At 40.3% G+C, this 15,338-nt stretch overlaps 1 protein-coding gene across 1 annotated transcript in view; it reads left to right on the top strand.

Moving 5' to 3' along the window:
• kcnh8 (potassium voltage-gated channel, subfamily H (eag-related), member 8) overlaps nucleotides 1-12,650 on the top strand; it is an 85,263-nt gene extending 72,613 nt beyond the window's left edge. Inside the window, exon 16 of the mRNA XM_072676481.1 lies at nucleotides 11,025-12,650. Within this exon, the coding sequence (XP_072532582.1) occupies nucleotides 11,025-11,543 (519 nt within the window). The 3' untranslated portion in view covers nucleotides 11,544-12,650. The remainder of the gene's footprint in view (nucleotides 1-11,024) is intronic.
• Nucleotides 12,651-15,338: the final 2,688 nt, after the last annotated feature.

Below are 15,338 nucleotides of genomic sequence, written 5' to 3'. Positions count from 1 at the left end.
TTGCTTGTCTCAGCTCTTTTCAGATTATCTCCGACTTCCCTTTGTAGCATTGTCTTGTTTGCTTGTAATTGACAGAGGGCTAAACTGGACCCATTAAAACCAAGCACATCAGTCTCCACAGAATCCAAATAACCCTAATTTACCATTTGTTGCTTTGCCATAAATAAAAAACAGACCTGGTAATTAATTGGGTGGTGCGCTCGATACATTGTGTCCCTAAAACACTGGCAGATCATCGTATCATGGGACCCTGGGATGTGCAAATTATGACCACTAATAAAACAAATGAAGATTATGGCGAAGTTGGGCTGTCAATTATTTTTTTGAACTGTTCTTCTTCTGGGATAAAATGAGTGACGTCTATAATAGAAACTAACAAGAATCTGTCCCCCTAATTTGGAATAATGACCCATCAATTGGAATACCACCCACCCCCCGAATTGAAAGACTCCTGCCCCTCCCCTAAGTTGAAATGCTGCCCACCTTCTGATAGAAAATGACCCCCTTAAATGTAACGCTCCCACTCCTTAACTGGAACACTGCCCCCTCCTCAATTGATATAAGATAAGTTAATCCTTTATTAGTCCCTCAGTGGGGAAATTAACAGTGACACAGCAGCAAAGGGATAGCAAGACACTCAGATGCAAAACTGTAGATAAATTTCCAAAATATACACAATATAAATAATAGAAATCAAAAGCTCTGAGAAAAAACAATATTATTTACAGATTATTTACAGATAATTACTACCCCCCTCTACTTGGACACTGCCTCCCTCAATTAGAAGACCCCCCCCCTCAGCTGGAATACTACCTCTCTTAGCATACTCTCCAGTTTGCAGAACTTAATACACAATTATGCATGCAGGGTCAAAAATATTCCTACAGCACATCTAATATGTATTTAAATGTCCCATAGCAGGTTATACCCTGACAAGACACTTATGGTGGTCATCAACAATGCCATTGCAGAAGCTTGAGGTTAGCCTGCCTTATCCATTCAACACCTGATGTGTGTTTGGGGTCACTGTCCTGTTGGAACTCCCAACTGTGTCCAAGTTTTAACCGTCTGAAGTTCTGCTGAAGAATTATGAGGTAGTCCTCCTTCTTCATTATTCCATCCACTTTGTGCAATCTAACACTTCCACTGGCAGCAGAACAGCCCCAGACCATGATACTACCACCACCATGCTTAACGGCTGCTACAGTGTTCTTGGGGTGAATGGCTCCCTTTCACTCCTTCACACATGGCCATTAAACATTTCCCCAGAAGACTTTCTTTGTCTGTGTGGTTCAGCTGCAGACTTTAGCCAAGCCCAAAGATATTGATTTTGGAGCAGGGGCTTCTTTCTTGGACGGGAGCCTCTCGACCCATGCTGATGTAAAACCCATTTACAGGCATTTAATAATCAGATACTTTCTGCAGAGTTAGCCGAGTATTACAGTGGTCATGTAAACCACATACTCTGATTTCTTGGATTGGATTAAGGCCTAAAAATAAAAGATTTCTCCATCTTTGCAGCAGTATAGAGCTAAAACAATTGGAAAATATTAAAAAGTCCATATTTGTTGGTAAAGATGGTCCAAGTTTACAAAAAGCCATGGCAGGAAGTTTAAGATCATGTCATATTAGGGTTGCCACCATTCAGAAATGAAAATAAGGGATGCCCACCATGGCTCCTCTGGGCCATGACCACCATGGGCCAGACTATTTTTAATCTAGGAAATCTATATGTATTAAAGAATAAACTTATTTATTTATTTATTTATTAACTATTATTCCATTAGTATGATTTGTTCTTTAAATGTTCATATATAATATTTATATTGGCTAATACTACTGCATATTAAATAAAACAATCTTTCATTTGACTTTAAAAATCCAAACTAATCAATCAAACCACAACAGTCTACTAAAACAATCTTTGCCCATTTTACAATTTGCCTTGTAATCATCTACACTGGTGCTGTACGGCCAAGGATGTGCCTCTTCCCCTCACGCCTAATTTAAGTACCACATAAATGGCGATGTCATATGTTTTTGTGAGATTATTGGCTGGTTGCAAAGTAGAAATCCTATTAATACCTGACTCTTATAAACACAGAATTGTCCCATTCTCTGATAACCTATGTTCATGTAAATGTGTTGATCAGATTACGGACAAAATCTGATTTTCTGTTATTATCAACACTTAATGACACTGGTGTTCCAGCAGCTTCCAGTTCTTGGCAAATCTGTGCCTTGGAGGCTCTTGAGATGATCCTGACCATCTAAATCAATTTGCTCTCAGCTGAGGGTGACAGATTGGGTCTTCTTCCAGACCTTGGTAATATGGCCACACCCCCCATATACAAACTCATGATCTTGGAATCAGTAGCTGTATCACAGTAGCCAAAGTGGTATTACACCTAGTCTAAACCTCAGGTCAAGATGGTTCAGCGTGAAACCGACTGACTGAAACTGTGAGGAACATGTGTTCAGCTAATTATGAGGTTTTACCTGACAGATAAATCCAAAGCTGACATTCATATTTATTTATTTATTTGGAAATTAGTTATAAACAACACTTATAATCTGGCAGTGTGTCTGTTATCTTTTATGTGTTTCAGAGGCACATCTTCAGATCATATCTGGAGCTTCAAATTCAAAATATATTCATGGAAAATGCTGGCAAGCTACCAGCAGAAGAATCAAAAGCTTGACTGGAGTAATGGCAGATTTCAGCAGTGGCTAAGTAGCGATTTCAGGGCTAAGAAAATGAGGATGGGTTTGAAATTGGTCAATTATATATCAGCAAAAAGCACAGGCCATCATGCATTTCTAACACGAGAAGCAGAGGCGAGTCAAAGCACAAGGCCGCCTTGACACTACTGCTCTACAGGCATTACAGGCAGGAGATTCATCTACAGTACTGGGACAAGAGCACATCACCACTGCCACAACATAACTGATTATTCAGCTACACCCTCATCAGATTAAATACCTCATCCAAATATTGGCTCTTTCTGTTCCTGTATATCCTGTCTTCCCAGTTGTCTTCCCAGACGTCACAAACAAAAAAAGGAATTTGATACCATCTGGAGAAGATACAAGCTCACCAGTCTTGGATAAACAGTTACTTTTCAGACAGTTTTCACTGTCTGCATTTCATGTCCTGCACTTGAGTTTAAGCATAAGCTAAACATCATGAATCCAATGAAGAGAAACTCTCTATTCTCTCTATTCACTTTTTCATCTACATTTAATTTGAGAATGGTGGGATTCTCATGGAGTCCTCACCCAATCCAATCCAAAAACGTTGTGGTGTTGTTGTTTACAGCATTTATCTCTCTCAGAGTTTTTACATGTGAATCATGTTACACAGGTAGGAGAATGTAGAGTTAGGAGTCTTGCCCAATAAATCTTATTGGTGTAGAGGAGTTGGCCTGCCCAGCCAGGTTGGTGTGGCGCAACAGGTAACACCACTGCCTGCCAGTGAGCTCCTTTACCATGTGGGAGACCAGGGTTTGATTCCTGGTCTGGGTGACTAGGTGCTGCGCTACACCAATAAGAGTCCTTGGGCAAGACTCCTAACACTACATTGGCCCACCTCTGTAATATGAATAACCTTGTAAGTCACTCTGGAGAAGAGCGTCAGCTAAATGCCGTAAATGGAAATGGAAACTGAACCCTGGTCTGATACCAGAAGACGCAAACCTGAAATAAGGCAAATAACCACAGAAAACCGACTAGCTACTGGAACCTAAAGAAATCAAAGGCAGAAGTACATGAGACATACAGTACATCAGTGTTTATAATGCACTTTAACCCAGAAAACCTGACCAAAGAGATCACAGGAGAGCAGAAGTATAAACAAGAAACAATGAGGAGCAGGCGGAGCAAAGGGCAGAGTGAAGATAAAAACAGAAAACAGCAACGCAGTTGCTAGATGTGGTCAATTTGACATTGATAATGGCATCCTTTTGGACGAGGGCTTACTTATTGCCAAAAATCTGAAGTACACTTCAGACCCTCCCTTGGGAGGTACAGTTCTTACGGGTGTTTTGCCATTTTATAAGAGGTGAAGCTAATGCTAACCGCTGCAGTGCAAACCGTGAGAAGAAGATACAACCAGGTTTGTCTTCATTCTCCAGTTGTTCTTTAGCGAATCAGAAGACTTTTAATATCTTAAAAAAGGAGCTCTCGTACGGGCGCTCGGAGACGAAATACGGCTCGCATCAGTGTAAAATAATCTGACGATCACTGAGTTCAGTGAAAACAGTGGGTAATTCAGCTTGTAACGTTCTTAGAGGACAATGATCCCAATGGGAATACATTTACAGAGGATCCTGGTGAACAAGGGAGTTACCCCAGGACCCTATGTAAATCTAATACCGTCTCAATGTGGCTTAAAACATACAAAACAAGTCTTCAATATTTCCAGTTTTTCTAATAATGAAGATCTGCTGTTGTCTTGACACAATGCACTAAAACAGCTGCCAACCTTAGACTGTTGAGGTTTGTCTCAGAGCGTTAGGTATGCTGTGCTGTGCCGTCAGATATCAAGAACCTATGGAGTTCAATGTGTTAAATGTAAGATCTGAAGCTATAAAGAATAGGCTAGTTGGTTGGATGGGGATAGTCAATCTCCCTATAGTGATGTCTCTTGGTTGTAATGCTTCCCAACCAAATCCCAGCTGGCTGCTGCTTCACAGTGAGAGAAATTGTGAATTGTACTTCTTCACTTCGTTTTTATTTGTGGGTTATTTATCAGAAAAGCTCTTTTGATATGTTTGTAGACAAAAAAACTCATTATTTCATAAAATTCCAGGTGTTTGAAGAGGGTAGAAGCTTTCTTCTGGCAAAACTTCCAATGCATTTTTGGAATACAGGTGGTGTCATTTTATTTCTGCTGTCCTTGTGCTTACAATATGCAGTGCAACTAATAAGTCTACATCTTAGAAGCCACACTTTTCCATGGCAACAGCACAATCTGTTGAAGCCGTAAGAAAAACTGACTTATCTCTGCTCCATCTGTCTCTGTCTCAATAAACCAACTCAATTTGGTCTGTTTAGGTGAAAAACATTACTGTCCATTATTCGCAACAGAAGATCCATTTCTGTTGATAACTGTGGCCAAATGTATCCAGACATCTCTTCTAATTTGTGAATTCAGATCCTTTACCCCCTGCGGACAGGTATAAACTCCATAGGAAAGCATTTTGCAATTCAACGGGATGCTCGAGAGCAGCTGTACAAGAGGTCACCATGCCCAGTGCCAAGCGTGAGAGGGTATAAAGAAGGGTATTAAGACCCCCAGGATTGCGGATTCAGTACCTTTGGTGTTAGAGTGGCAGAACAAACCATCTAACATCAGTACCTAGTCTTGGAGCTCTTTATACAGCCTGAGAACGTTCTGTATGAGACTGCCCTTTACTAACCTAATGTTTTCCTGAGTTGGATTCATGTGAGCTGGTCAGGATTTGAGTCCAAAGCTTATATAAGAACCAAAGTTCTGTCCAAAACTGACCTTACACAACCATCATTGGCCAAAAGCAGGAACGCCCTGCAGAAATTGGACAGCTCAAGAGATCTGAGCTCCTATATTTTTGTATTAAGATATCGGACCTCAATTAACTTGTTTGGGTTATGGATTGATTTAGGAAAGATCAGGTGATGCAAATTTCAAAGCTTTATTGAAACTCTGACTCCTCTGATTCATCCCAACAATCAGCAGCCTCTAAACAGCTGCTGAGCACTCTGAACATTAACATAACTAATGCCCACAAAGCAAGGAACGACTATAAGAAGAGAGCAGAGTGTTTTCAGGAGCCATTTCCTTAGTTTCTAATGCTAACAGAAATGGTGGGGGCAAGTCAAGGTCTGGAAGACCGAGAACTTGCAAAACTTCATAGAATGACTGGAAAGACAAATCACAACTTCTGTTTGACTGGAAGTTTTAGCAGACTCTGGAGTGGTGGAGCACTGTTCTACTGTGCAGCGACACCTGCACTAAACCTGTTAAACATTGGGAGATGTATCCAAACTCACGCCCATACTCATCCTCCTCAGCCCTATATAAACCCTCCATTCTCACTTCACCTCTGACGAACAAGGGTGTACCCACCACCAACCCACCATCTCGTCCCTTTCTCTCCAATGCTTACTTCAGATATGGGAGGGGGGCTGATGGGGTGTTAATAACCTCAGCTTTACGCAGCCACCCAGAAGCCGCCCTGCACTCTAGCCCAAAAAACCTCCTGAGTTCACCTCTCCACTCCAGCTCCATGGGTGTGGTCCACACCAGCAAATATGACAAATATGAAAGTAAAGCTTTCCTGTTTACTCATAATAAAATGCAGTGGAGTCTTCAGAGAGAGATCTAAACAAGCCTGATGCATTCTGGAAACGATTCTGATGAAGTTAAAGCCAAACTTTTTGGCTGCAGTGAGCAAAGATATGCTTAGAGAAGAAAGGCCTGTGGCACGGGGAACACTTAACACTTCAGAATGGATTCAATTCTGTACCAGCAAATGGAATACCAGCAAATGGAAGCAACCATCAAACCATCTGTAGAAAAAAGCTAAAGATGAAAAGATGGTGGCTTTTACAGCAGAATGAAGATCTAAACCCTCACAGTCCCCCAGCTGTCATCATCTGTGGATACCCCTCAAAAAAGCAGAGCAACAAGACCACCCAAAAACCTCACAGATCTAGAAGCCTTTTACACAAAGAATTAACTTTAGAAAATCCCCCAAACAAGAATCGCAAGCTGGGATACTCACCAAAGAAGAATACCACATGCACTAAATGGACAAAAGTATTGGGATACCTGCTCATTCATTGTTTCTTTTGAAACAAGGGTATTAAAAAGAGCTGATTCTGCTTCTGTTGGAGTAACTGTCTCTACTGTCCAGAGAAGAAGACTTTCTACTAGATTTTGGAGTAGGAGCATTGCTGTGAGTATCTGACAAAAGCATTAGTGAGGACAGGATGTTGTATGATCACCACCCCACCTCATCATCCCCAAACTCCCCAACTCATCCCAAAAGTACTGGATGGAGCTCCTCCACCATCACCATCATTCCAGAGAACCCTCTAGCCCACGCCTGGCATTAGGCAGCATGGTGCCAATAGGGTCATGATGTTGATCTGCTCCAGAGTCCTTTTGTCCTATTGTCCTATTAGAAGGGGTGTCCACAAACATTTGGACATGGATAGTGTACATGCATGTAGAGCAATATTTAAAATGCACATATGTCATATGCGTTTCTATACGTGTGTGTGTGACGTTGAGTTTTCCTGGCTCTGGCTGTAGGCATGATGAAATTACCCCGTGAGTAAAAGTTATTGGCAGGACCAGCTGCTTAGCTGGCATTCTTCCACTCATGTGACTTTATAATGTTTAAGGTGCAGAAATGAACCAGGTTCAGTGTACTGTAGCTAATCCTTCTACACATTATAGCATGCGTGCCATCACTTCTGCAAAAGCAGGGAAGACACCATATGTCTAATCATTTTCTGTGACTTTGTTGACAGTCTACTCCTGATTCCTTTGACTGGTTTTCCTGTTTCATCTCTTTCAGCGTCTATCACTGTTCTGCCAAACTGAAAATGGCAACCTGTGACTGACAGCAGGGTGTTCATTGTTCTCTTGGCAGATTAGCTGTGTAGAGAGTCAGCCGTGGCTGCTGATATATGAAAGATTGTGTGTCTTTAATGTTGAAATGTTGAACCATTAGGTTACTTCAGCTGCTGAGTGGTAAACAACTACTGAAAAAAGACAGGATAGAATTTGGGTATGTCCAGTAAGTTCTAAAAAGGCAGGAATTTGATGATCTTATCTTACAAAATGTTCCTCTTTCTGAGAACGGTGGTCTTCAACTGCAATTAGACTTTCAGCCTTTAGGCATTTAGACCCATGTATACAGTAAGAGTCACACAAGCAAGTGCGTAAGCAGAGCTGCACAGATGACCAGCTTTTTCTTTCCATGAGGGCATTAAATTTCATCTGTGGTTAGATTCAAATACATAGTTTTATCATTGTTATTGTAGTATATTACTGTGCTGTATTGTATATATCTGTCTGTCTGTTTGTCTGTCTATCTGTCTGTCTGTCTGTCTGTTTGTCTGTCTATCTGTCTGTTTGTCTGTCTATCTATCTATCTATCTATCTATCTATCTATCTGTCTGTCTGTCTGTCTGTCTGTCTGTCTGTCTGCCTATCTATCCAAATGTCTATTTGTCTGTCTGTCTGTCTGTCTGTCTGTCTGTCTATCTGACTGTCTGTTTGTCTGTCTGTTTGTCTGTCTGTCTGTCTCACTGTATGTCTGTCTGACTGACTGTCTGTCTGTCTGTCTGTCTGTCTGTCTACAGGCATCTGCTACAGCAGTCTGAGTTACGTTGTATGAAAAGTTATCTTTATACACTCTTAAAAACGATTAGATTCATTAACTAATATTTTCCTTAAATGTTTCTTAACATAATTCTTACGGCAGCTCTGAGTGGCCCATCGGACCAAGGCTGCTACCAAGACCCGAGAATTGCTGGTTCAAATCCTTTATGCTGCCTGCCATCAGCCGCCATAGCATGAGAAAGCACTATTGGCCCTGTTCGGTCTGGGTGGGTGGATTAAAGGTCCTCCTCAGGTCGACGCTGGACAATAGCAATTACGAGCAAAACAGGAATAAAAACAACAATAAAACAAAACTGAATTAGGAGAAATGGCAGATGTAAATGGGAGTGAGATGATAACGTCCATGCAGATAAACAGTCACAAGCACAGCCATGCAGTGAGGTGAGGATAAATCAATGCAAGGCCATGGAGCAGGACAGCAGGCAGCAGGTTAGTGGAGAGCCAGGTCTGGCGGTACTGGGATGGAACAGTTGGAGCTGGGCACCTCAATACATGGAGCAGAGACAGAGAGGAGGGAAAAACATAAGAGATTAGGAGGAGCATAGCAACATATGGGGACAGGATCCAATGGGTAGGCAAGAGCAGCCAACCACAAATGGACTCGCATCAGCAGTAAGCAGACAGCAGGGGGCAGCGCAGCACATGGGGGAGAGAAAATAAAGGAGAAAAATGAAGATGTGTTTAGGAGTCTGAATAGACTGATGTACAGCCTGTAAAGGAAGTAGATTCTTAGAGAGACTGCAGTACTGATCTGGAACCTGTGGACAGAGAGCAGTACAGTCCAAACCTGTTAGTATTCATACAAGCTACATCAGCAAGGAGAACAGTACACTGGATTATCCGAAAGATTTAAACACTGAGTGTGTGTCTGAGTCCCGAACACCGATAGGGCGTCTATTCCAGAGTTGGGAGCTTTATAGGAGAAAGCTCTTCCTCCAGCATTGAGGAACTGACAGAAGGCCAGCGTCCTGCAAGCGAAGTGTACGTGGCGGGTTGTAAGGTTTACGAAGTTCCCCAAGATACTGTGGGGCCAAACCGTTTAGTGACAGTCAGAAGTCAGAAGGAGTATTTTATAATCAATGTGGAATCTAACAGGTGACCAGTGCAGGGACGAGAGAATGGGACTAATATTGACAACTTTTGTCAATAAATGCATTCTGTGGCACTTTTAAGACTTTAAATGTTTAATTCTTAAAACTGAGTTAGTAATTAGTATTGGTCACTTACATTGGAAAGTGTTACTAATCATACTTTGGATTTACTTTTAATTGTTCATTCATGCATAATTGTTTATATATCCACAAATAGAAACCTCTGTGGTGTCTCTGTGTTTGTCATGTTCATTAGAATTAGAATACATTTTTTAAAATGTCCAAATACTTTTTGGCATCACTGTAAGTTTTGTCCACATTCCTGAAGGTTTAACTCCTTAAATGGCAGTTTTCTTTCCTGTCCAGTCCAACACAATGTTCGAAAGAGCTAATAAGAGCTGTTAAATCCATACTTGCTGAACTGGTAACTCTTCACGTGGATGGTCCACTGTAGATGCCTCATAGGTGCTCACCTGACATTCATCTGAATCTGTATTAAATGAAACTGAATTCTAAGCTGAATCTAAACGATTATCTATTGAATGTAACCCAGCACCTAACCCTAACTTTTACCCTTACCTCTGTTTAGGGTTAGGTTTAGGGCTTGATTTAAGGGTTAGATTAAGGACAGGGTTAGATGTTGGTTTACATTGTGAGTCTTGGGCATTCATGACCCTGTCACCAGCACTTTTGTTAAGTACTGACCACTGCATACTGGGAGAGAACATCTCACAAGACCTACCTGATGTTTTGGAGATGTTCTGACCCAGTCATCTAGAACATCACATTTTGACTCTTATCAAATTCTCTTCATTAAACACCTCACCTTTAAGAACTGACTGTTCACTTCATTTGCTATATATGTGTGTGTGTGTGTGTGTGTGTGTGTGTGTGTGTGTGTGTGTGTTTGTGTGTACGTGTCTATATGTATATATACATATACTATATTACATATCTAGTGGTGATTTACAATGATCTGGAATTAAAGTATTAAAAAAAATAATTGACCTACCTGTGTGTGCGTATATATATATATATATATATATATATATATATATATATATATATATATATATATATATATATATATATACTACATTATATATCTAGTGTGGTGATTTACGTTGATCTGGAATTAAATGATTAAAAAGATTACGTTTTAATTATTTTATTTATTTATTTATTTATTTATTATACATTAATTACAAAAAATAATTGACTTACCTAAATGAGCGCTAGCCTTGTACCTACTTACCTACACCTATATCTCTGCATTGTGTATTGTTTGTATGTAGTCAGTATTTGTATATAGTTGTGTGTTGTGTGTTGTGTATCTCAGTGTCAGCTCAGTCTTTACTTTTACACTCATCTGCAGTTGCAGCAAAACACTTGTAATTTTTTGGGATAAGAGCGTCTCCTGAACACAGTCAATGTACCTGCTGTGCAACATTTTCATCATATGAATTTTCTCATATTTATCTAAAAATCGTTTTGTAAAAAATCACAGTTGCAGGCTGTTGGTTGTTTATGTGTTGTAGGTCACCACCCTCGGCCAGGAGGTAGCCGAGCTAGGCCGTGTTATGCGAAGCCTCGCCTTCCTCATGGAATCCATGATGACCTCATCCCAACCACCCAAGATCTGCAGCCCTCTCTGCACACCAGCACACTCCTCACCCTCCTCCAACCTTCCGGAAAGCCAGGCCATTCCCTGGATTATTCGCTCCCCTCCCTCGCAGATCCAAACTGGGATACACCCTGGAGGACTCGTGACCATCAGGGCACAAGAACCGGAGATAGTTGGCTCCTCCCCGGCTCGCTGCACCTCAGATACCGGACACACCATTGCCCTCACCACTTCACCGCTTACGGACCGCACCACTGGTGCTCTATTGCCCAGATCACCCCTCAGCGAACCTGGTACTCTAAGAAGCCGTTCCCAGAGCCTGGAAACTCCATCCATGCACCTCCACCTGCCCCAACATACCCCTGGAACTCTACCCCGAGCTGGCCAGACTTCACTGGGACAGGGGACAGGTCATAGGCCTCTGGGTTTGTAGCGACAAAACTTTCGTAAGCATTCTTCAGTGGAGAAACCATAGGGCATATGAACTCAGATTCCGACTGAGCATGGTAGACTTATGCACAACGTAAAAGCCATGCAGCGATGGCTGTGTGTTTTCTTAATTATTTAAAGGCACAATTGAATGGAAGACACTAAAGGGACTTATGTTACCAGTTTAGCAACACTCTCAAAAGTATTAGATGACCAAGACCTCATTCCATCCCTGATCAGGACACTTTTAGTCTTTATCTGATTTAGACTAAAGCCAAACCATAGGTCTTCCCAATGTAAACCTATTCACCAAGTTGCACATCTAACCCTTTAAACCTAAACCCTATGCACAAAGACAAGAAGATGTTTTGAAGAAAGGTAATAAGCTTCTGAGGGGGGTCTATTAGGACCACTTTTTTTTAAAGTTAAAATTTATTTGAAGGATAATTTCTTCAAAGAACCCCTTAAACACACCTTATCCCTACACAGAACCTCAGTAACTCAGGTGCTCTGATTTAGAGCTTCACCTTTACAGTTACTGAGACCAGCAAAGCTTAATTTTGTGACCCTTTATGATGACTCATAATTCAGTTATTTAATGTAAGACTTTCTCTGTATTCTGTATTCTTTTTTAATTATTAGGTAAAAGCTAATACACTAAAATGTAATTTATGTACATGATTAAAAATAAAGGTACTACAAAGAGTTCTTTGAGCGTTATCAAAGAAGAACCACTTTTGGCATCTGAAAGAACCATGTTTGTAATAGAGATGCTTGTAATGATAAATTATAAATATAAAGAGTCGTTTAAAGGTTTAAAAAAAACATTAATTGCAGTTCTTTACACTCATCTCTATTACAAACATGGCTCTTCTACTGCATCGCTCAAAGAACCCTGTGTAGCACCTTTATTTTTAGGAGTGTAGAGCTGCTCATTGGTTCATAGCGTCTTTATGGAACCACAAGTGGTTCTTCTATGGCATCGCTCAAAACACCTCTTGTAGCAACTTTATTTTCAAGGTTTAATTATGAGATAGGAAATATACAGTGAGCTCCAAAAAGTATTTGGACACTTTAACTGTTTCATCATTGCTAAACCAGCCAGTCAGAGCAGAGGTCAACAAATTATTCATGACCCCCCCCCTCCCCTTAGTATAACGAAGTAGTTCGGAAAAGAGGCGTGGCTGGCTGTGCACGTGTCGGAGGGGGCGTGTGTTGGTCTCGCCCTCACTAGTGTCGGGGGGGTTGTATGCGATGGGGGTGGGGAGGGAGAGAATACGTACAGGTTGGGTAATTGTCGATCTAAATTGGGGAGAAAAGGGGGAAACAAATCTGAAAAAATAAATAAATAAACAAATAAATAAATAAATAAATAAATAAATAGTCAATAAATGCATTCTGTGGCACTTTTAAGACTTTTAAATGCTTAATTCTTAAAACTGAGTTAGTAATTTATATTGGTCGCTTACATTGGAAAGTGTTACCAATCATACTTTGGATTTACTTTTAATTGTTCATTCATGCATAATTGTTTATATATCCACAAATAGAAAACTTGTCATGTTCATTAGAATTACATTTTTTGAAATGTCCAAATACTTTTTGGCATCACTGTAAGTATCGTCCACATTCCTGAAAGTTTAACTCCTTGAATTTGTATTAAAATTTTAATCATAATTAACATCAGTTTTATAGGCCCTAAAACAGAACCCTGTGGGACTCAAAATATGCTACATGGTTACCGAATACTTCACAGTAGTTTCTGCATTCGAATCTTTAACAAAACAATAAACCAAGGCTTTAAGGGTTTGTAGGGGTTCATTGAAGTGATTTGCGATCCAGGATAAGACCCCCCAAATTACACAGTCCGTCAGTTTACACAGTCCATCCCAAACTGGAGTCTTACGAGGAGAACTCGAGAACAACTGGCTGGAACATGTTCTAGATTATTAGCCAGTGATTTGTCCCCTCTGTGGACGGCTGCGGCCTGAAAGTCCCTTTAGTTTCTGCCTGTTTGTTTGTTTGTTTTTTAAAGCATGTGGAAAAGGGGTCGGAGTAGTGTAGCAGTAGGTCATTGAGACACTGTGTAGAGCTATTAGCCACAGTAGAAAAGCATGAAGGTCACCTTGACATTGTGTGTTTCTGTCTGTCTGTCTGTCTCTCTGTCTGTCTCTCTGTCTGTGCATTTTTCTCTGGATGCCCCTCAGGGCAGGAGAGAGGAACAGCAGGGACATGTCTTACACAATGTATGTGTGTGTGTGTGTGTGTGTGTGTGTGATGAGGTATTTAAGGAACAGACTCTTGAGGAAGAGCGATGTTGATGATGTATGAAGATGGTATGTGGTAGGTTGAGAGGAAGGGGTTGAAGATGGAGAGGCTGCAGGTTTCGGTGGTGTTGCAGGGGTGGTGGTGGTGTGTGTGGGGGGGTGCTTGCTCTTTAGCTCTGGTCCTGTGGGGCTGGTCGCCGATGGCAATGCAGGCCCTGCTGTCACTCGTCTCTTTCTGGCACAGGCATGGACCACCCGCTCGGCCTGCTTCAGTCTTTCTCCTGCTGCCTCTTATTCTCTCTCTTTTTATGTCTGTCTCTATCTCCCTCTACCATCCCCTCTCTAATATCACCTGCATGTTAACTTGTTAGCTTCAGAAATTCTATTTACCTGTTACTGAACTGTCTTAATAATGCTAACCAGCTCTAGAATGGTTGAAGAGTCCAGATAATGCAATACTCTGACAGCGTCTTGCGTTTGAACTGAAGTGCTTGCTGCAATAACGTTGCAATCCCACAGGTTCCAGCTCTCTTCTTTCCAGCTCTGTCCCTTCCCAGCTCTGTTATGGTTCGAAGACAACTCTCAGCATAGCTAAGTATTAATTAATCCCTTTATACGCAGTGAGAAAAGGGTTAAATCTGTGGTTTAATTTACTGTAATGCAAAATCAAGTTACTTTAAATAGTTTGTAAACAGAGCCTGAATCTTTCTACAAAACAGGTGCCGTTTTCATATTGCACTTTTAAAATTCTTCATCAAATACTTTGAGTGTAATCTTTAGAAATATGTAGTCTAAATATCTACTCAGTATCTATTTCTCATTTAGGGATTATTGTAAAATATGGTAAAATTAATGAACAAATTTATTTCTAATTTTACATTTGCATGTAAATTTTATCTTCTAAAAGTCAAGAAATAACACATAACGCTTGAAACACGCACAATCATCTGCCAGTTGATGAAATCTTACAAATCTTTTTAATTTAATAAAAAATATCAGACATTTAGACTAGATTTCACAGGATTTCACTTGCTAAGATATATTTTATTTTTACTGAGTGTTCTGTTTTTAATCCATTATTTTCATCCTTCAGAAACACTTCTTATCAATATTATCATATTTATTTATAAATGGGAGCCATATTGATGATTGATGATTTCATTGTAAAATAGCCACTGTTGTTTTTGTTAAGGTACACATGCCAATTCATTTAAAATATATATTTTTTACAATAATAGTGTCAATTCTATTGATTACAAAAAGTGTTTCCTATCTATTTTTCAGCAAACTAATCAATGTAAACGAACACCTGCCTGCCTGGTTTACATGACGTCCCTTCTTTTAAAGCAACAGTACATCATTTATAGATGTAACAAGGTAGTGTGACAGAGTGGTAAGTCAAACTTAGGTTACATTTTTATTTTGAATATGTCTTATGTTAACGGGGCGCACATGTAATCCTGAAAGTACTAAAGTTTAATAAGAACATCTATTCAAAGGTTATGTTTGTCAATACAGACGTGTGGAAATGG

This window comes from Salminus brasiliensis, chromosome 3, assembly GCF_030463535.1.
Source record: "Salminus brasiliensis chromosome 3, fSalBra1.hap2, whole genome shotgun sequence".
Classification (NCBI taxonomy): Eukaryota; Metazoa; Chordata; class Actinopteri; order Characiformes; family Bryconidae; genus Salminus; species Salminus brasiliensis.
The sequence above is the reverse complement of the archived record's forward strand: the minus strand, read 5'-3'. Positions and strand labels throughout refer to the sequence as shown.